Below are 23,589 nucleotides of genomic sequence, written 5' to 3' on the forward strand. Positions count from 1 at the left end.
TGTAAGTGATCAGCAGCAGAAGGGAAACATCAGAGCTTCCTGTTACATCACTCTGACCCCGCCTGCAGTTAGTGTTAGGTTACTTTCTTTCTCAAATAGCATACCCCAGGAAAGCAGCACTCCTTTCTTATTGTGAGACAAGAGCAAGAAGCAGCCTGAACAGGGAGATATCATAGTCTGTGTGAATGCATTGTTACCAGTAAAAAGCTGGCTGGCTTTCACCTTGACTGAGTTCTGTTAGAACTTGCCAAACAAGCTACTTGTGATTTGAAGGAAATCTGAATATAGTATTCTGCTCAAAGAATCAAAGAGTTAGGCGTGTGTGTGTGTGTGTGTGTGCGTGTGTGTGTGCGTGTGTGTGTGTGTGTGTGTGTGTTGAATTATAGCTTACAAAGTATCCAGGAAAAAAATATCTAACAAATCTGTGTTCATAGCACAACACAGAAAAAAAATTAACTGCATTCATCATAATTGGTTTTGTGATTTGGCTCTTAACTAATTTGGAGCTCTGCTAATTGGGTGCTATTCCTCCATCAGTTCCTAAGTGCAGTTCCTAATCAGTTACTTAGATCAAGAAACTTTATCCTGCAGTTTTTAAATCTTTTATTTTTTCCTTTACCTTCTTCATAACATAAGAACATGAGTGTATGTGTTATAAATTCAACTTGTGTATGTGTGTGTATAGAGTGTTTCTTTTATAATATATAATATATAAGTATTATATTTGTCAAAATAGCCTTTTGAATAATTCATAATTTTAAAATTATTGCACACATTTACAAATATTTGGTATGATTATGTTATTTATAATATAAAAATAATTTATACCACAATATTTGTAAATCAATACAATCTTAAAGAAAATGTAGATATGTTATAATATTATAAAATAATATAAATACAAAGCATACTTTATTTCTTAGACAAAATTTCATCTCAAAGCATAATTTTTCCTGAATATGTTTAATACATCATTGGATATGATCAGGGGAAAATGTTGTAAATTTGAAATGCTTTTGTCATTTTTATAATTTGGTAAATGTATGATATGAAACAATAATTATAACCCCTGTAACCTAAACGGCACTAAAAGTCACTTAATTTATCAGGGCATAAATTTTCTCATCTATAAACTAGAAGAGATAGCTTTTATCTCTAAAGCTTTGAATTGACAAATTTCATAACATTTAGAAATAGATAAGATATGGTGAGGATCATTCAATTCTTAGTAAATTGTTAGTGTAATTCCAGGATAAAATGAGGTGCCCATACACCTTGTAGGCAAACAAAGAAGGTAAAGGCAAAATAGATTCAGGAATATCATGTTTTTAAAGCAGGGTGCTCATGTTCATATTTTTATTGTCTGAATTAGTGGAAGGAAATGTGTATACACTCTTTGATTTTAAGACCAATAAGATCAATATTGATAAAAAATTTCAGACATACAAAAATAGGATATACCTTAATCTCTGTAATTATGGTTAATAGAAAAGACTTGTAAGATCTTGAGTGACACCGGTGAACTGGTTCTGATACTGTCTGGTGCGATCCTTACAAAGCTTTTTGGGCTTGGTGTTCCCATCTTGAAATTCAGCACAAAACAAATACTAGATTTAATATGAAAGTAATAATGGGTCATATCTTCTCATATTCCATGCTAAGTATAATATATGAATCCTATAAAGATATTAATATATAGTTTTTGAATTTAATTAAATCATTGAAAGCTAAAACTTTTCCCAATATGTTTATAAAAGCATCAATATTTTTGTCTTTCCAAAGATTCCTTCCTTCCTCCCTCTTTCTTTCTTTCTCTCTCTCTCTCTTTCTTTCCTTCTCTCTTTCTTTCCTTCTTTCTTTCTTTCCTTCTTTCTTTCTTTCTTCTCTTTCTTCTCTTTCTTCTCTTTCTTTCTTGATGGAGTTTTTGCTCTTGTTGCATAGGCTGGAGTGCAATAATGCAATCTCAGCTCACTGCAATCTCCGCTTCCAGGGTTCAAGCAATTCTCCTGCCTCAGCCTCCCGGGTAGCTGGGATTACAGGCGCCCGCCACCACACCCCGCTAACTTTTTGTATTTTTTTTGTAGAGACAGGGTTTCACCGTGTTGGCCAGACTGGTCTCAAACTCCTGATCTCAGGTGATTCACCCACCTTAGCCTCCCAAAGTGCTGGGATTACAGACATGAGCCACTGCATCCGGCTAGATTCATTGATTTCATTTGCCCAATACTAGTAAGGTCTACTGAACGAAAAAGATTCATGTTTTGAGCTCATAAGACCTTAATCCAATGCTCTTTCTCTTCTACTCTATATCAAGTGCTATACTTTATGGGGTGTCTTAATGGAAGTTGTATTATTTATATTTAAGTTGATGGACACATGGGCCCACGGTTGTAGTCCATGAAGACTCCTTGATAAATTTTATTAATATCATCTTTAATTATTATTTAGACATAACAGGAAAATTGCATCCTAGTAATCCTTAAGAGCTGCCATTTTATAAACTTCAGAAAAAATAAATGGTACAAGGACTTCCAGGAAAGCATTCAGGGTATTCTAAGTTATGAAGGAGCAAGTGATAAGATAGATCATAAAAACTTCTCTAATACCTACTGAAACATGAAGGCAAATGTTTGGAAAATTGTAGAAGAACTAAATGAAAACATTTCAATAATCAATGAAGCCATTTTGAGCCAACATGGCATTATATGGATTTATGTATTATAATCTTTTTTTCAGAAGACATTAAAACCACTTGCAATAATTTAATTAGTACTGACCAACTTGTATTTTGACCAATTTGTATTTAGGTAATGTGCTAACTGTGTTTTAGTGAGATAAGTAAAAATAGAATGTTCCCTGCTATCTAGTCCTTTAATGAACAGATTGACTAGCACCTGATAAGTCAAGGGCCAAATTCTGTGAATTTAGCAACTGATGCTGCTAACATAGAGTCTAGATGTAATGATCCAGAGCACTGTAATAAGGTTTTCTGTAGAAGTGAGGAATGGTGTATAAGTGTAGAAATATATGCATATAATGTTGGACAGTCACACATTTTCATTTTAGAATCCTACATGCAGTATTTGTGCTTTTATTTATGCTCACACATAAGGCTCACAAGCACCATTTTCTTCCAATAGGGGGTGCTGGTTACCACGTGAAATGCACGTTGACTCAAAATTAGGAGGAGGCTAACTCCAAGTTTCTGGGCTACTGTTTATATTGAATATGTTAGTTAAACCGGTCCAAAATGTGGTTTGGCAAATTTAGTTTTCTACTGACTGAACTGACCACTTATTTTGAATTTGTATGGATACTGCCTTGGAGCATACTTCTGCCACAAGAACGAACAAAATAAAACAGAGCACTTTTACAGGAAATATATTAAGGACAGACTTTCCGTAGTGGGACTGCAAGAATAAGTCAAAAGAAAGACTTTTTAAATAATTATTATGAAGTTTTAAAAGTGATTACTTTATGTTAATAATTCTTCTGTGTTCTTGTCTGAAAGTAATTACTTATACTTGGTGATAATTTATGCAGTCAGCAATATTATATATAACTTGCCTTATGATAAATGCACCAATAATTTGAGGAGAAATACAAAAACTTTACATCAGAAGCCTATGTGTTTACAAGCTTTGCATTAAAAAACTACTTCTAGCAAGGAAATAAGTTGACCCGACCTTTTATTATTTTACCTAGCAGTTGCTGTTAGCATTTTCAAGCTGCTTTTCAAAACAAAATAAATTGCATTTAGTAAAAGAATCTGAATACAATGTCTGGGACATGAGGGTGAATATGCTATTATCTATTACTAAAACCAAAGGGCTGTTTTTCACTTTAATTGCGCACATAGCTATCATTTTAAAGAAGATTACAATATTCTTTTAAAAATAGGTACTATGAATAAGAATTTGGAAGATGAGGAAAACTATGTTTGAAATGAACAGTATATACATCAGGTCAGATATGCAGAAATGTACAACAGGTTAATACACAGATAAATAAAACTATTTTATAGCCTATATATAGAGTTTCTTTTAGTATTTAATAATGTATTTTCTCAAGAAAGCCAAGTAACACAAAAAATAATTGGCAAAACATTTGCCTATTTAAAAATTCTTATACCCTGATGGATTTAGATCTTCTGGGGAACTTAGTATTTTCTTACAGATATTTATGAGTGTTGGGGGGGTGGCTATTGCTAGAATAAAGTGCTAGTACTGGCTAGTGATTTATGTCATGGACTAATTCAATGGATTTTCAAATACAACAGAATTATAAATGCTTACTTTAAATGGGAGTATACAATGAACTTTCTGAGGGGAAATACCTTCAATAGGGTAATCATATGTCCTCATTTTCTGGGGCAGTCCCAATTCATAATTTCGGGCTCAAAAATGCTCTGGTTTGAAGAAAAAAATATTATACGGTATATGGTGAACCTAGCCATACTTATCAATAGAGCAGTGACAAGTAGCACATAAATAAATTGTGTGAGTAATTTATTTGGGAAACCCAAATCTTCTTTCCCAGAAGATTTTAAAATAGTTCTTACTATTTCTAGGATGGTTTTAGTTGGCGTCAAAAAAGATGCCCTTTTTAATTCTGGATATGCATTTCATGTGGATTTATTCCAAAATGCCTCTTATTTGCCAAATATCAATCTTGACTGTGAAAATAAAAGGTTTATTTATATTTGTATTCAGGCATTTTGACTTAAGTAGTATTTGATTAAATGACCAATCCTTATATTTTACATAAATAATTTAATCATTAATTTCTAAAGATGCCAAATAGTATTCATATCTTTCCAGTATTAACAAACTATTTTCTTCAGCTATCATCATATTTATATAACTTATAAAACATTAACAACTTATATTTTGTTTATTTTCTTTAAAAGCTTATTCATATTTAATATCAGTCAATAATGTACAGTGAGACTTTAAATATTAATGACTCTGGAACTGTATGTAATGTATATATTGAAATATATGATGGATTTGCCTAGGAACTCTTAATACCTTTGAGAAAATGTCACATCTTCCTTTTACAGTTTTGCAGAATCTATAGTGTCATCCTGCCATCTAGTGTTAGACACTCTCAAATTACAAAAGTTCTGTGACCAGAATAAAAATGAAATTCCATTGCTTTTTCTCTAAGGAAAAAAATCTCAATAACTAGGAAAGATTTCTAAGAAAATATCCTAATGTACTTGATAAATATAGTTACAAGGGGCGGGTACTTAATGTAGACTATACAAATTAAAGCCCATATAGTCGATGGAGAATATGTATTTCATCAAATTTTAAGTGCAGAGGAAAACAATGATGTAATAGGTATTTTAAAATTACAAAATAAGATGTCATACCTTCTTTCGTCTTTCTATGTAGTTATCACTCCATCTGTTTTCATGATTCAAAGCTAGAGATGGCTAGGCAAAAGAAGACTAACTCCTACGTATCTTATTAGGAATACAAATCAAATCACTGAAAACTAACAACAGAGTGATAAATGTCTCTCACGTCTGATAAACAAGGCTCTCGCTATGTTAAAGCATGGAAAGCATTTGTTCTACCACTATCTGTTGGAAACAAAATCAGTCACTAATTCACTATGATCCTGCTCTGGCTTAATGACTCCCACCCTGCTAACATCGCCATAGCAAGTACCAACTTGCATTTGCCACCTGGGAGCATGGGAACTGGCCCACCTAGTATGATGTAGCTCCTGCTAACACCAATGCATACTATTCTGAAGCCTAAGGGTTGTCTCACTACTGCTACTGCCATTGCCCATGCCACACATGATTCCCAGGGGACTAAAAGCCCACCCACTTGCCTTGCCCAATATTGTCTCTGCCAGTACCTGAGCAAGTTGCTTGAAAGCCCCCAAATTAGCCTGTTTGCACCTGCTAACATTGATGTCCATGTACGCTAACCAGAGACCCAAGGACAGGAACACTTGGCCCACCACTGCATCCATTGGGTCCTGAGGACTGGCCCAAGTAGAGTCCCTGTTCCCAGAAAAATCTCACCACAACCTGCAATAACAACTGCAGCCTAAACCATTGAGGAAATCACAAACACCACTGATGTTATTTGTAGCTGAAGATATTACACAGAGACTACATTCTCAAAATCAAAGCTAAAGTGTCCTATCCAACCAATACCATAGATGTGTCTTCAGGAAAAAGTCTTCCCCTCTGAAAGCCAGTTCAATGGACAAAAATAGAGAACCCGGAAATATATTTACATATTAAACTACCATCTGGTTTTCAACCAAGGCACCAAGCACCTACATTGGGAGTGGACAACCAGTTCAGTAAATAGTACCAGTATCCAGAAAACTGGATAACCATATGCAGAAGAATGAAACTAGACCCCTATCTCACATCATATACAAAAGTCAACTCAAAATGGATTAGAGACCAAAATATAAGTCTCAAAACTGTAAAACTACTAGAAAAAAATATAGGAGACACATTGATCTAGTTAAAGATTTTATGTCTAAGAAGGCACAGGCAATAAAACAAAAATAAGCAAATGATACTACACTAAATAAAAAAAACTTCTGTATAGCAAAGGAAACAATCAACAGAATAAAGAAATAACCTGTTGAATGGGAGAAAATATTTGCTACCTTTTCATCTGACAAGGGAATAATAAAACAACTCAACAGCAAAAATAATAATTCAATTAACAAGTAGGCAAAGAACATGAATAGACATTTTTCAATAGATGACATACAAATAGTCAACAGATATATTTTTTAAATGCTTATTATCACTAATCATCAGGGAAATGAAAATCAAAACCACAATGGGATATCATCTTACTCCAGTTAGAATGGTACTATGAGAAAGACAAAACACAATAGATGTCGGTGAGAATATGGAGGAGAAAAAAGCTTATATATTGTTGGTGGGAATGTAAATTAGCATAGCCATGAGAAAAAACAGTATGGACATTTATCAAAAAACTTAAAAACAGAACTACCATATGATCCAGCCATCCCACAGTATTCACAGGAACGGAAATTAGTATATCAAAGAGATACCTGCACCCTATGTTTATTGCAGCACAATTCATAATAGCCAAGATATTTAATCATCGTAAGTGTCCATCAGTGGGTGACTAGATAAAGAAAGTTTGTTTTACCTACACAATGGAATACTACTTGGCCATAAAAAGAATGAAATCTTGTCACTTGTAGCAACATCAATGGAACCGGAAATCATTATGTTAAGTAAAATAAGCCAGGCACAAAAAGTCAAATATTGCCTGTTCTCTCTCATATGTGAAAGGTTAAAAATTTGATTTCCTGGTGATAGAGACTAGAATGATAGTTACCAGAATCTGGGAAGGGTAGGTGGGGGATAAAAAAAAAAAGGGGTTGGGTAAGGATTACAAACATACACTTAAATAGAAGGAATAGGTTCCACTGTTCAAGGGCAAAGTAGAGAGACAAGAGTTAAGAACAATGTGTCATATCTTTTTAAATGGCTAGAAGAGAGGACTTGAAATGTTCCCAACATAGGAAAATGGTAACTACTCAGGTGATAGATACTTTAAATACCCTGATTTGATTGTTACACATTCTGTGCGTGTAACAGAAGACCACATGTACCCCATAAAATGTGGGACTATTATATATCAATATTTTAACTATGTGGGAGAGGCATCAAAAGAGTCTGCTAAGAGGCTATTGCAGGTAGACAAAACTTGCTCAGGTGCTATACTTGGATTGCTCCTGGAGCTTGGAGACCAGTGAGCAGGAAGAGAGACACAAGTATATACATGAGGACACAGAATGTAGGGTCATGTTGATTGGGGTAAGGAATTCGCATTTTACTCCACGTGTGAGGGATCATATAATACAAAGCATGTTTTAGGAACATGCTGGTGGGTCTGGATGAGGTTTGGGTAAGGAGAAAAATACAAAAACTTTTTTTAGAAATTTTTTATGACTTTCTACAAAGTATTACTTGAAGTTAATATCCTCAGTTTTAATCATAGTCCCTTATATATGATACTCTTACAATTCATTTCTCATGGCATTTTAGATTCAGAAAATAAAATGCTACAATTAAAATACTCTCTTTTTTGGATTTATTGTAAGGAAGCATAAAAATAAATTTGATTTTGGATTAAGTCAACTATTCTACAGTCATATGTCACTAAATAATCAGGACACATTTTGAGAAATGGGTTGTTAGGGGAATTCGTTGTGTGAACCTCATAGTGTGTACTTACACAAACCTAGACGGTATAGCCTACTACACACCTAGGCTATATGGGGTAGCCTATTGCTTCAAGGCTACAAACCTGTACAGCATGTTGCTGTACTGAATACTGAATACTGTATAGGGCACTTATCACAAATGAAGCTTGCAGGAATAGAAGCTGCTCTGAGTGAGTGGAGAGTGAATGTGAAGGCCTAGGACATTGCTCCATACTACTGTAGACTTTATGAACAGTGTTCTCTCAGGCAACAATAAATTTGTAAAATATATATATATTTTTTGAAACAATAAGCTAAACTTAGCTTATTGTATGTCTTTTACTCAATGTACTTTTTAATTTATAAAAAATTGAATTTGATTTTAAAAGTTTTAATTTAAATTTTTTGAACTCTTTTTTAAAACACTTAGCTTAACACAACTTAGCAAAACACAAACTTAGCAAAACACAAACACGTACAGCTATACAAAATATTTTTTCTCCATCAGCTTTTTTCTGTTTTAAAATTTATTTGTTTTACTTTTAAAGTTTTGTTAAGAATGGAGACACTAACACATGTATTAGCCTAGGTCTACACAGGGTCAGGATCATCAGTATCACTTTCTTCTGTCTCCACATCCTGTCCTACTGGAAGGTCTTCAGGGGCAATAATATACATGGAGCTGTCATCTCTGATGATAAACAATTCCTTCTTCCGAACTGTCCTTCTTCTGAACAGCCTGAGGAGTTTTTACCCTTAACTTATTTTTTAATAAGTAGAAGGAAGACACTCTAAAATAATAATAAGCTGGGATTTAGTGACTTACCCCTATAATCCTAGCACTTTGGAAGACTGAGGCAGAAGGATTGCTTGAGGCCTGGAGTTCGAGGCAATAGCGGGACTCTGTCTCTACAAAAAATTTTTTAAAAATTGATGGTGCACATCTGTAGTCCCAGCTACTCGGAAGGCTGAAGTGGGAGGATTGCTTGAGTCCAGGAGTTCGAAGTTGCCGTGAGTCATGATTGTACCACTGCACTACAGCCTGGGAAACAGAGCAAGACTCTGTCTCAAAAAGACTCCAAATTGAATAAGTAAAATTGAAATACAATAACAGTAAAAGGTATAGTATAGTAAATATATAAACCCATAATTTAATTTTATTACCATTATCAAGTATTGTGTACTGTACAAAATTGTGTGTACTATTCCTTTATGCGACTGGCAGCACAGCAGGTTTAATCAGCTTCACCACAAACACAGGAGTAATCTGTCATGCTATGACATTACAACAGCTAGGAAATCATTAGGGGATAGGAATTTTTTAGCTCCATTATAAACTTATGGGCCCACTGTCATATGTGTGGTTCATCATTGACTGAAATGCAGCTCATGGCAATATTTTCAAGTATTTAATATTTAGTAACACTGATAGGTTTCTGCTTTATTTTAGGGAAAGTTGGGACAGGAAAGTAGCACTGTTGAAAATGAGGATTGCTTCCAAAAATATGCTATACTTTTTAGATATTTTCTTTAATTCTGTGGAGATTTTATTTCCACTTTTTAGGTGAGGGGATGGAATCTTAGTAGTTAACTGGAAATTGGCAGAACTGAAACTTGACACTCTAGGTGTTGCGTTATTGAATGTGTCTTCCTTCTTTACAGCATGTTACCACCAATTTTCATTATTTGAAAATATCTAATTTGGTAAACTATTTCACATATTTTGGAAGATAATTATATAAACTATATGACAAATTATATGGGTTATTGGGTCTTCAGTTAGATAATTCCACACTGAGAAAAAGAAAATAGTGAACATTAGCAAAATAGAAAAACATAACAGTTTTCAGCAAGTTCACATTCAAACATTAACAACTAACTTGGCCATTTTCTATTTTAATTCTGATGTCTATTCAGATCATACATTTCCACTATTATTCACATAGGAATAATGATGTAGGTTCTGAATATTTGGGAGGATGACACAAGCAATAGTGATGATCATTTTATAAACTTTTAAAACTTCTTAGAAACATAAGACATATGCAAATATTTTAAGATGAGTTTTATATAAATTTGTAAATAAAAAGAACAATTTACCGATTTTTGCCCTTTTAAAATCCATGTTAGAAAAATTTTCATATTAAAAATCTGTTAGCACTTCTTAGACAATTATGTCAAAAACAAACTATTAAAAAAATTAAAAGTTATCTAATGCATATTTTACCTGTCCCTTAATTGATCCTTTTAAAAGTACAACTACATCATATTTATGTTCATTTCTCATTTTATAGGATTACCTTCGTAGACAAAACTTACCTCAAATTTTCCTACTTTGACTTGTAATTGCCTAGCTTATTTGAATAACTGTTATTACAGCTCAGAGACTGTATTCTAAACCGTTGAAATATTAAATAGTAAATTGTATATACCAAATGGTACCATTTTATTGAATCTTTACAATGTAGTACTGTACTAAGCCCTCTTGTATGTATGATCTCATTTACCCTCACAACCATTTTACAAAGCAAGAGGATTAATGATATGTAGTCCTATTGAATTCAAATCTAAGTTGTTTTGAATCCAAACCCTGTGTTCTTTATCATTATATTTTATTTGGCATTAGATCTTTCTCCAACTATAGTCTTTAAATAGTCTTCCTGTGCATCTGCCAGTTTATTAACAACCAGTGGAGNAGTTTTATATAAATTTGTAAATAAAAGAACAATTTACCGATTTTGCCCTTTTAAAATCCATGTTAGAAAATTTTCATATTAAAATCTGTTAGCACTTCTTAGACAATTATGTCAAAACAAACTATTAAAAAAATTAAAAGTTATCTAATGCATATTTTACCTGTCCCTTAATTGATCCTTTTAAAAGTACAACTACATCATATTTATGTTCATTTCTCATTTTATAGGATTACCTTCGTAGACAAAACTTACCTCAAATTTTCCTACTTTGACTTGTAATTGCCTAGCTTATTTGAATAACTGTTATTACAGCTCAGAGACTGTATTCTAAACCGTTGAAATATTAAATAGTAAATTGTATATACCAAATGGTACCATTTTATTGAATCTTTACAATGTAGTACTGTACTAAGCCCTCTTGTATGTATGATCTCATTTACCCTCACAACCATTTTACAAAGCAAGAGGATTAATGATATGTAGTCCTATTGAATTCAAATCTAAGTTGTTTTGAATCCAAACCCTGTGTTCTTTATCATTATATTTTATTTGGCATTAGACCTTTCTCCAACTATAGTCTTTAAATAGTCTTCCTGTGCATCTGCCAGTTTATTAACAACCAGTGGAGATGAGAGAAACGGTGCAATGCAGTGGTTTTAAATATTTTCTCCCTAATTAAATGACTGCGTGTGTGTGTGTGTAGCTTGTGAAGAAGGAAAATAGTTAATAAAGAATATGTAAAGAGATAAATAAGAAATTTCCTAACATATACAGTCATTCGCTTTAGAATTTTAAGCACTTTCTCATTGAACAGAGGCAGATATTTCCAATAAAAAATGGTAATTGTTTATTTCATCGTCTCTGGAGTAACAATTTCTTGGCAAGATGGATCATTTAGGTAGCTCACAGCTGTTCACATCTTGAAACTCTGGAAATTTCCCTAGAGTGATTTACAAATTTTGTGGAACATTCTGTTGAGAGTGGGGAATATGTTTAAAAAAAAAAAGACTGTTGGAAAGTCAAAGTTCTTGCTTTCTGATTCCAAAAACTGACTAACAAGAAGGAAGTAGCAGTTTCCTCTGGCTTCTAATTTGAGAGCACCTGCAGCTTAGAAAAAGAGTTCAATAAATTAGAATTATGCCCCTTGTGCAAATACAGATTAAATATGGATTAAGTCCCTAAAGACATTCAAGTTCATAATTGAGTTGGCTGATTTTATCTTATAATGAAAAAGAATAGCAAATCATCAGTAACGTTGACAGGAGTGAGTTGATTTTGGCTACAATTAGGATTTGTCTAAAACTTATTAGAAAAAATTGTTGATTGACATAAAACATTTTGGTACTAGAAAAATCTAATTCTAGTTAATTATTCTTAATTAAATTTGGCTTGCTTTTTTAGAATGATTAAGAGACTAAACAGTCTAAAAATTATGTCAAAACTTCTCATGAGCTTGAAACACCTTGATGAATTAGTATAAATCAGATCCACATATATTATTTTCCCTACAATATATATAATATTGAGAAAGAAAAAGTTAATGGATTCAGAAAATGTTTTTTTGATTATAAAACCCATTATTAAGGCATTCAGGAAATCCCGCAGTATGTGGGACCTCCTGTAAAGTAATTACTTGGAAGCTTCTCACAAAATCTTTTGATGTTTGGAAATCAATCAGGCACTAAAGAAGGAAATTGTAGGTATATTCAGTTTGAAGATGTCAAGCTCCATCAGCATAGGCTGTTTTTGAAGAATATAGAAGACTACTGTATATAACAACCTTATGCTAGGGGGGTTATGGATATTGCTAACAGTAGAATCTGGCCAATGTTGATTTTTGTTTTTTAATCACAGAACATTGCTCCATTTTTTTTGGCTTAACATACATTGGTATCAGATAGTTTTAAATAGAGGGTATTGCCATAAAAATCTTAAAATTACCCAAACCAAAAAACTTGTTTATTTTTTGGTAATTTTAAGTCTAGTCCAAAGCATTCATTCTTAATATAAGTAAATATGGGGCCAGAGAAACTAGATGGTCAAAAAAATTCATCCACTACGTTAGTATTGGTACTAGAAACAGTATCTCTTAGTTTATATTCTAAAACTTTTACCCAAAGCCTCTTTCCCATCTTTCAGCAAAGCACTACACACACATAATTGAAAGATCAGTTAGTACAAACAGACTTCAAGCAAGTAAATAGCCATTTGTCATCCCTCAGACTTCTACATCCAACTGTCTCGTGGTTTCCTTCCATTACTGTCATTGAAATGTACAATTCCTTTTTATTTCTATTTCTTTGTGTGTGACTTATCCCTCCACAGTCTCCTGTCCCTAGAACTTTTCTCTTCATTGCTAGTATTTGAAATTTCATGTGTGTGCAGAGGGGGGTATGTTAGGTGGTTACCATTTGTTGGGTACAACACACAATTTCAGTGAAGGGAACCTCCGTTATTCTTTTTCTGTAAGATGTCTCTCCCCTCTATTTATCTCTGCTATTTTCCAGATCCTTTTGACACTTCAAGGTAGGGCACCTGAACTAATTGTGAAATTTTACCTTTTCTATCTTCTTTTTCATTCTTATGACTTCTTCTTTCCATAGCTTAGAGATTTTTTAACTTTATCTTCTATTTCTTGATTTTAAAAAACGTTTATTTCATTTTAATTACCAAGAGTTTCTTTCTTATAATCTAGTGTTATCATTGGCTTATTTCTTTGTGAATACTAATTATAGAAGTTACAATAAATAGGAAAATATTTAGCTCCATTTATGTACTTCAATAACATATTTGAATTTTCAATATAAGATTTTTTTATCTAAAAGTTTTAAAAATCATCTTTTGTGGGATTTACTATTGGGCACATTAAGGTTCCTGTTCTATTGTGGCTAGTACATTTTCCCTAGTGTACAGAAATGCTATTGATTGTGATACAGGAGTGCTGGGAAGGGATGAGCATGGTCCCCTTAAATGATACCGAACGGGAGACAGTGCTGGGTTGACCAAGGCCGGTCCCTGGCTAGGGCTTCACCCTCCGACTTGTGACCACGAACCTAGGTGAGGAGAGGCACTCCTGCCTTTGTTCCCAAATGTTGCATTTTCCAAAACCACCCTGGCCCACCACGCCCCCATCCTAGGCCTATAAAAACTGAGACTCTAGCAGGCAGATACACAAGCTTCTGGACGTTCAGAGGAGGGGATCAGCGGAAGAAGACACAAGCAGCTGGATATCGAGAGGACGTCAGGCGAGCGTGCCGGTGGAAGAGCACATGACAAACACTGGCAGGACAGCAGGCCATTGACTGGTGGAATGATGTGGAGTTTGGCAGTTTGGCGAGATCAGGAGGCGGACAGCACGGGCCACTAAGCAGCCGGACCCCGGTCCATCTCCCGTCTGGCTCCCACATCTGCTGAGAACTACTTCTACTCAATAAAACCTTGGACTCATTCTCCAAGCCCACCCACGCGTGATCTGATTCTTCTGGTATACCAAGGCAAGAAACCCTGGAATACAGAAATCCTTCTGTCCTTGTGATAAGTAAGCGGGGCTATGAGCTGGTTAACACAAGCCTACAGACGGCAAAACTAAAAGAGCAGAACTAAAAGAGCATCCTGTAACACACATCCACTGGGGCTTCAGGAGCTCTAAACATCCACCCCTAGTCACTGCCGTGGGGTTGGAGCCCCATGGCCTGCTTGTCTGTATGCTCTCCTGGAGGTTTGCGCAGCCGGGCACTGAAGAAGCAAGCCCCTCACCCGTCACATGCCCCTATCCGGACAAGGGTACTTTTCCTGTTTCAATTTCGTATGTTGAACTTTCATATAGCAATCTTGCTGAACTCCAGTATTATTTATTTCTAATTGTTATGCTTCGGATTATCTTGAATTTTCAATTATGATAAGCATATTATATAACTAAAATATAATGTAATATTTATATCTAATTTCTGTTCCTTGCCTTTTTGCATTAGTTACAAATTAAGATTGCTTGAATATGTTGTATAGCACAGATAGTGGACTTCAGTGGAAATGTTCTTAAAATTTTAACACTTAGCATCATGTTATTGCATGTTTTTAGTTGCTATCCATCCTCATATTACCATGTCTCTTTTTTAGTTTGCTAAAAGTTTTAATCATGAAACAAGCATTAACTTTCATTAAATGATCTGTCTTTCTCTATTGATAATAATAATTTAGCTTATACATGTTAGTATTTTATTATATTAAACAATAATTAAATTTGAAATATTTTCCATTTACTAAAATTATTAGTATTACTAGTTTTCCTTTTGCCTTAGATTCCAATATGACTTGGTTATTGATCCTGTCTTTATAAAAATTCTGATATTTTATTTATCATGGATGTTTGCTGTAATTTTAATTTTTTAAACATGTTGCATTACCATATTATTTATCTTGGTTACTGAGATTTGTTAACGTTCCCTTAAATGTTGTGCCTAAAGAGATTACCTCACTTGCCTCACTCTAGTCCCAGCCCTGCTAGTCAGATTACAAGTTTCAGATAGTGTTTACACCAGAAAGATATTTAGGAGTGGAGTTGTGAATCAACATTGTTCAATCAGACAGTTATATTTCTCTAAACATGATGTTAGCTTCAAGGGTGACCTAAGACATTTGGGTCAATGAGCGTGAAGCCAGGACTTTAACTCAATTATTTGAGGTAGGATAATCCACAGTTTTTTAGAAGACTTTACCCTGAAAAGATGTGGACCTTAATTCTGAAAGTCATATTGAAACCTTGTGCAACTAGAAGACAAAAGCAAAATATAGTGGGCAGCAGAATCATGAGCCAAAGGTAGCCTGAGTTTTATTGGCCTAATATGCGATCCTGAATCTATCTATACTCAAGTCAAATTCCTCTGGTCTTTTCAGTTTTGTGATTCAAATATATCTGTTTTTTTTTTTTTTTAAAACTGATTGGGCTAGAAATTGTATAATCTGTGGCTAAATTGATGAGGAAATTATATTCATTGTCCTAATGCTCCATTTTATTATAAGATTAAAGTCTCTCTCTCTCTCTCTCTCTCTCTCTCTCTCTCTCTTCCTGGTACAATAAATTACCATGCACCAACTATCTAAATCTTTCTTATATTTATAAGTACTCTGAGTAATTCTAACCAAGAAACTAGCTATGTGGTTGAAAGTAGTTCAGAAACTGGAACTGCAGGACCAACAAAAGCAAGGTTTTCTGTTCTACCTAGCAAAATGTGGGGAAAGTGATTAAAGTACATCCCAGCCAAAGTCCCTGAGAAAACACTTAAAGTCAGAAGTTGGAAACACTAAATAAAAATGCTAATTTGCTAAAAACCAGATAAGAGGAGGAGCAGCTGATGGAAGAATCAACAAAAGACTTAAATAGTTAGCTAGTTTAGTGTCATTGTCTTTTTTCTTCCAGTATAGAGATGGGCTAGGCCAAATACAATAGTCAGGATAAGAAGTTATGTAATGTATAGTTATATAACATATATTTAAATATACATGTCTATATTTGTACAATTATGTATGAAATGAGTGATGAAAACACATATGTAGCAGAGTAAATTTAAAATGTATAGATTGTTAGGACATAGTGTACTAATTTGTTTGACAAATAAATTATAATATATCGATGAGTACTTGTAATTAAAAGGCAACTATTAACAATTCCAATTAAAGGAAATAAAAGCAGAGTGTGAGAACAATTTTTTTTTTGATCTTAAGATTCTGTACCTTTATGATAACTAATGAGCATTGAATTCTTTTTTATGTACTAAAATCATTGTGAGTCCAACAGCCAGGTTTCATTATTCAGAATAATATATTTTACTTCTTATAATGTAAAAAATATAATCATTTGAGTGGTTTTCAGCATGATCTGTTAATTTTGAATACACAGAATGAACAAAGCAGGTAAATATATGTATATGCTGAATAATGTAATTCCATATACAGTTCACAGTTAGATGCATTTGATTGTGGAAAACAAAGGAAGACAATACCATAAAGGTCTTATTCCAAAACATGGTAAAAATAACGTTCACATGCATTAAACATTTCAAGCCATCTCAGTACATGTCTTTCTTGAGTAAGTAGTGAACCAATGGACCAGCGGTTATTGTTGGAGAAAACAATTACACACAAATTACTCACAAATGCGCTATTTATGCAATCTTAGTGACTATTTACCACTTCACCCAAGTAGACTTTCCCACTTATTTGAAGCTATTGCTATCTATAAATAAACGGCAACAGGAAATGTTTCACAAGGGCCTTTGATTTCCAAAACTCTCAAATTCCACAGCAAAGACTCACTTTAAGGCAATTATTTATGTACTGAACATTTGAATCAAGATGTAATATTTTCCTTGAGTGAAAAAAGCTGATACTATTCTGTAATGATAAAATTTGTATACCACAGTAGAAAATGATTTGTAATTATATGTTAGTACTTTTCATATTCCATATTGAAACACAGTAAGTCTGTAGCTGGCATCAGCTGTACCCTGACTTCACATGAATGGCCTGGAGGGGATCATAGTTTTAAACAGGAAATCAGTGTGAATTAGCTGAGTAATTAACATTCAGTGTACAGTGAGCATTCTTAGCTAAATCAAAGTAGTCATGAAAGAAAGTACTGTAGGTAAACCCAAAAATATACATCAAAATTAAATGGTGAGGTTGAAGGTTGTAGTTAAGTACCAACTAGTGTGAGTTCTGGGAGCATTTTGAAAGGGTGGAGGAATGTACTAAATTTCTGAGGAATTAATACTGATGGGAAGAATGCAGTAAAGAATAAAAATGGGGGCATTGTGGTTTATATCTGTAATCCAGCACTTTGGGAGGCTGCTTGAGCCTAAGTATTCAAGACAAGCCTGGGTAACATGAGGAAACTCGTCTCTACAAAAAGTACATAAATTAGTTGGTGTGGTGGCCTGCACCTGTAGTCCCAGCTAGGTGGGAGGTTTCAGTGACCCGTGATTGCACCACTGCACTCCAGCCTGGGTGACAGAGTGGCACCCTGTCTAAGAAAACATAACAAAACAAAACGGAAAAAAAAAAATGTAAAGAAAAAAGCCTAGGGATTGGGTGAATTTTTTTGGGAAAAAAAAAAAAGGATAAAGATTTGGAGACTGTTTAGATGTGGTATATGAGGGAAAACAAGAAATCTAAAACAAGAAATCTAAACTGAGTTCAAAATTTCAATCCTGAAGAACAGGCAGAATTATACTATCATCGTTAGTGAGAAGTCATGAATCTATACCAGATGAATGAAATGGTTGTTTCTAAATCAGTTCCGATTCAAATGTCAAATTTGAGGTGAACACTACAGAAACTGACGTGTCTTGGAGGTTGTTGAGGTTATTGAGATACCAGACTGCACATGGCTCAGCAATAAATGAAAGATATAGGTCTGGATATAGTGAATTAACTCCAGTGAAATATTAAATCCCCAAGAGTGACTAGCACATGAATTTTCTAGTAGATTCTTCCTTGCTGATAATTTTCTCTTCAACAGAAATAACCTACTTTTTTAAAGCATGAATTATTAGTTGCATTGTGTGCAAATCCTAATGATAACGGAATAGATTTCAGAAGGTTTAAATATTTTTGTTATTTTTAGTAAGAGAAAATATTGGGAAGCATAGTATTAGGAAGTACATATAAATAATTCCCTTTCGATTGCCATAAAACTTATTGTTTCCATAAAGTTTCTCCTTATCATGAGTTGTATTTGACACACAATTATTCAATCATCTTGACTGATAGAATGGGCTACGGTCAAATAAAAAAAAAGTGAAACCAATCCAAATCAGGCAGGCACATGATGCAGAGTTGACTGTTCAAAGACAGTTTAGCTCAATATTGATGGAAGTACTGGTTAGTACAATAGGAGAAAAGCTATGTCTAAGGAGGGAAGCACATAATAGAATTCTGTTATTACCAGTCTTTTCAAATACACAATTGAATAATCTTTATCAGAAGCAGGTGTTTGTCACCATTTTATATGTGAAACTCAAGAAGTTCTTGATTTTTTGAGAGCTACATTCCTTAATCTGGTTACAGACTATAAAGGAGATAATCATTTACATGATCGTATCCTCAAACAAATGGTCACCAAATGGAAACAAAGGACTGATTTGATGTAGCCGGTAGTATGACAATCTGTAGTAAAATGCAAATACAGAAGGATCCAGAGAATAAGTAATTTCCCAGTAGCCAGCTGATAAATTACATACATAGAATAAGCAATTTAGCAAGATTAGAAAAGCAGCTCTGATACAAATGTGTTGATAACAAGTACAATAAGCATAGAAAATTTAATGAACATATTAATTAAAACCATTTTAGTAGAAGAAAAAATAGAAAATCGTAGAGAAACATTTCGTATAAAATATTTAGTAGAATTAATGTTATATTGCTATAACGAATTCACATATTTTAACAAAACTTCTTCATATGCTATTTTCACTCTCTGCTTCTTTCTTTTTCTTTTGGTTTTAATTAGGCCTCCTTTTGATATTCTTTGGATGAAACCTATAAGAGGAAGAGGAATAAATTAATGTGTGATAAAATAACACAACGAAACATTTTATCTAAAATCCTCTCAAAGTATCTTTCAATATTTAAATCCAAAAGATGTTATTGATTTAAAAGCCTTTAATTTGTCCATGTATTCGTGTAGAACAATCTATTTTTAAGGAAGTTACTTTGCATATATGAGTTAATAAAAATGGATAAGCATGCCGTTCATTTTTATTATTTGTTCATCTTCTGTTACAAATCCATGCTTGCTTTATTTTTAAAAAGTAGAAATGTGGCTGTATGTGGTTGATTAAATTACAGGTAGTTTGTATTTGCATTTTTATACTCTTCTTAGTATTTTATAAACATGCATTACTTTTATATTCAGAAGACATTAATAAATATGTTAAAATTTTGTGTATTACAAGAAAGCTTAAAGCAATTTTGGTATAGTCTTTTAAAGTGAATGCTTAGTATTTGAACATTAAAAGAATAAAATGTTTAATTTGTTTTAAATTGATTCTTTTCCTATGAGGACATTAAAAGAAATTACAGTTATATATCTAGCAATATTATCTAAATGTAATTGAAGAGGACATTTGTTAGCTAGATCATACTTTCTTAAAATAAAGATAATTAATTTCATATTTAATAGATTATCATTTAAATTCAATTGCTATCTTAAACACTAGTCAATTAATGGGAAGAGTATCTTCTATACCTTTTTTACATGCCCTCAGACATTCTTTTTTAGAAGTAAAATTGTTTTCATTTCCCCCACATCCACTGTACTTAAATGGGCGGCATTTCCCAATGACTGAATTGTAGTAGAATCTGTTCTCATTGGCACGACACAATCCTCTGTCTGCTGGAGCGAGACACCATGAGGGACCATGAAATTCTGAAAACATCAGGAAAACATGGTAAGCCATATGTGATAGTGAATTTCAGGCTTTCATATTGTGTATTGTTTATAGATTAATGTTGTTGCATGTGCATGTAAAACAGTAATCTGAATGAATGAAGGGATATTTAATAAAATTGGTGCATTTCAATTCTAGGAAAATGCTTAACAAAACCATGTGTCCACTATATTGAGATCTTTCTCCAATGAATTAAAAATATCTCATTTGCTAAAGAGAAGTGTTATGATTACTCTTTATATGAACAAACTATTTGTACATAATAAAAACCACTCTTCAACAATGTAACTGCTGAAAATTTCTTACAGACACACATACACACACACACACACACACACATATTCATTTACATATCATTTGTTCACAAATATTTAGCTTTAAAAAAATTCTAATGAGCAAAGTTTTTATTTATGATGTAACAAAAACACTGAAGCTGAGGAAGAGTTACCTCTCTTGACTAAACACATGCTGAATGATGTAATACAATCACAGTTTAAAGTGGAGGAATTCAGGAATAGCAAGCTTTAAGTTTCAAGGAATAAGTCCAGATGAGATGTTTGTCTCGGTAGCATTTTTTTTCTCATAAATTGAAGCATGAGTTAAATGTTTTTGCAAAGGAAGCAATATTGCTAAAGCCAGTGAAATGAAACATTGATTTTGTATCAGACGGATAAGCTGGTTTGTCAATGGGATCAATCAATGGTTTTCAAAAACACAAGAATAAAATACAATTAGGGTAATAAAAGGAGCACTCATTTGCTAAATCAGAAGAGAAAATTAGTTTCAGCTCAACGTTAGTTTTTAGCTCTTTTGGAATTACTCTCAGTGAGGGGCACCTGGTGCTCTTCGGTAGCACAGTTAAACTGCTTGATGTTAATAAACCAGTACTACAGGTAAGTTGTTATATGGCAAGGAATCAATACAAGAAAACTTTAATGGCTTTGCCNCCTATAAGAGGAAGAGGAATAAATTAATGTGTGATAAAATAACACAACGAAACATTTTATCTAAAATCCTCTCAAAGTATCTTTCAATATTTAAATCCAAAAGATGTTATTGATTTAAAAGCCTTTAATTTGTCCATGTATTCGTGTAGAACAATCTATTTTAAGGAAGTTACTTTGCATATATGAGTTAATAAAATGGATAAGCATGCCGTTCATTTTATTATTTGTTCATCTTCTGTTACAAATCCATGCTTGCTTTATTTTAAAAGTAGAAATGTGGCTGTATGTGGTTGATTAAATTACAGGTAGTTTGTATTTGCATTTTATACTCTTCTTAGTATTTTATAAACATGCATTACTTTTATATTCAGAAGACATTAATAAATATGTTAAAATTTTGTGTATTACAAGAAAGCTTAAAGCAATTTTGGTATAGTCTTTTAAAGTGAATGCTTAGTATTTGAACATTAAAGGAATAAAATGTTTAATTTGTTTTAAATTGATTCTTTTCCTATGAGGACATTAAAAGAAATTACAGTTATATATCTAGCAATATTATCTAAATGTAATTGAAGAGGACATTTGTTAGCTAGATCATACTTTCTTAAAATAAAGATAATTAATTTCATATTTAATAGATTATCATTTAAATTCAATTGCTATCTTAAACACTAGTCAATTAATGGGAAGAGTATCTTCTATACCTTTTTTACATGCCCTCAGACATTCTTTTTTAGAAGTAAAATTGTTTTCATTTCCCCACATCCACTGTACTTAAATGGGCGGCATTTCCCAATGACTGAATTGTAGTAGAATCTGTTCTCATTGGCACGACACAATCCTCTGTCTGCTGGAGCGAGACACCATGAGGGACCATGAAATTCTGAAAACATCAGGAAAACATGGTAAGCCATATGTGATAGTGAATTTCAGGCTTTCATATTGTGTATTGTTTATAGATTAATGTTGTTGCATGTGCATGTAAAACAGTAATCTGAATGAATGAAGGGATATTTAATAAAATTGGTGCATTTCAATTCTAGGAAAATGCTTAACAAAACCATGTGTCCACTATATTGAGATCTTTCTCCAATGAATTAAAATATCTCATTTGCTAAAGAGAAGTGTTATGATTACTCTTTATATGAACAAACTATTTGTACATAATAAAACCACTCTTCAACAATGTAACTGCTGAAAATTTCTTACAGACACACATACACACACACACACACACACACATATTCATTTACATATCATTTGTTCACAAATATTTAGCTTTAAAAAAATTCTAATGAGCAAAGTTTTATTTATGATGTAACAAAACACTGAAGCTGAGGAAGAGTTACCTCTCTTGACTAAACACATGCTGAATGATGTAATACAATCACAGTTTAAAGTGGAGGAATTCAGGAATAGCAAGCTTTAAGTTTCAAGGAATAAGTCCAGATGAGATGTTTGTCTCGGTAGCATTTTTTTTCTCATAAATTGAAGCATGAGTTAAATGTTTTGCAAAGGAAGCAATATTGCTAAAGCCAGTGAAATGAAACATTGATTTTGTATCAGACGGATAAGCTGGTTTGTCAATGGGATCAATCAATGGTTTTCAAAACACAAGAATAAAATACAATTAGGGTAATAAAAGGAGCACTCATTTGCTAAATCAGAAGAGAAAATTAGTTTCAGCTCAACGTTAGTTTTAGCTCTTTTGGAATTACTCTCAGTGAGGGGCACCTGGTGCTCTTCGGTAGCACAGTTAAACTGCTTGATGTTAATAAACCAGTACTACAGGTAAGTTGTTATATGGCAAGGAATCAATACAAGAAAACTTTAATGGCTTTGCCAAATGGTGAGATGTGATACAAGCAAATACAGATGAGGAAGATTTGCTAAATGTCCAATATTAGCAGAAAATAGAACTTCGAGGAATCCAGTTGATGAAGGTGAATAGATTTTGCCTTAAGCAAGAAGCAGTCTTTTGCCAAATAAACCCGAGATGAACAGACTGTAAAAGCAAAGAAAAGAAATAAAACAAAGTGAGAAAAAATGAGAAAAAATCTCAAATTGATATAAACATTTTTTACCACCTCCTGCCTTCTAGATATTTAAATAAAGACTAGAGTGTCTTCATATAGTAACTCAGGTAACAAAAAATATTCTGGGAAATATGAGAGGGAATGAATACTGTGAGAATAATTTATGAGAAGAAATTTGAGACAGGTGACATCCTTGTGCCAAACTATATATATATATATATATATATATATATAT

The 23,589-nt window shown here is 33.1% G+C and overlaps 1 protein-coding gene across 1 annotated transcript in view; it reads right to left on the reverse strand.

The window, feature by feature from the left end:
* Nucleotides 1-19,082: 19,082 nt before the first annotated feature.
* TFPI (tissue factor pathway inhibitor) overlaps nt 19,083-23,589 on the reverse strand; it is a 26,923-nt gene continuing 22,416 nt past the window's right edge. The window contains exons 5-6 of the mRNA XM_017881437.1: nt 20,170-20,349; nt 19,083-19,460 (exon numbers count right to left, since the gene is read on the reverse strand). Coding sequence (XP_017736926.1) covers nt 19,345-19,460; nt 20,170-20,349 — 296 coding nt within the window. The 3' untranslated portion in view covers nt 19,083-19,344. The remainder of the gene's footprint in view (nt 19,461-20,169; nt 20,350-23,589) is intronic.

The sequence above is a fragment of the Rhinopithecus bieti genome, unplaced genomic scaffold (assembly GCF_001698545.2).
Source record: "Rhinopithecus bieti isolate Rb0 unplaced genomic scaffold, ASM169854v2 scaffold_12512, whole genome shotgun sequence".
In the NCBI taxonomy this organism is placed as follows: Eukaryota; Metazoa; Chordata; class Mammalia; order Primates; family Cercopithecidae; genus Rhinopithecus; species Rhinopithecus bieti.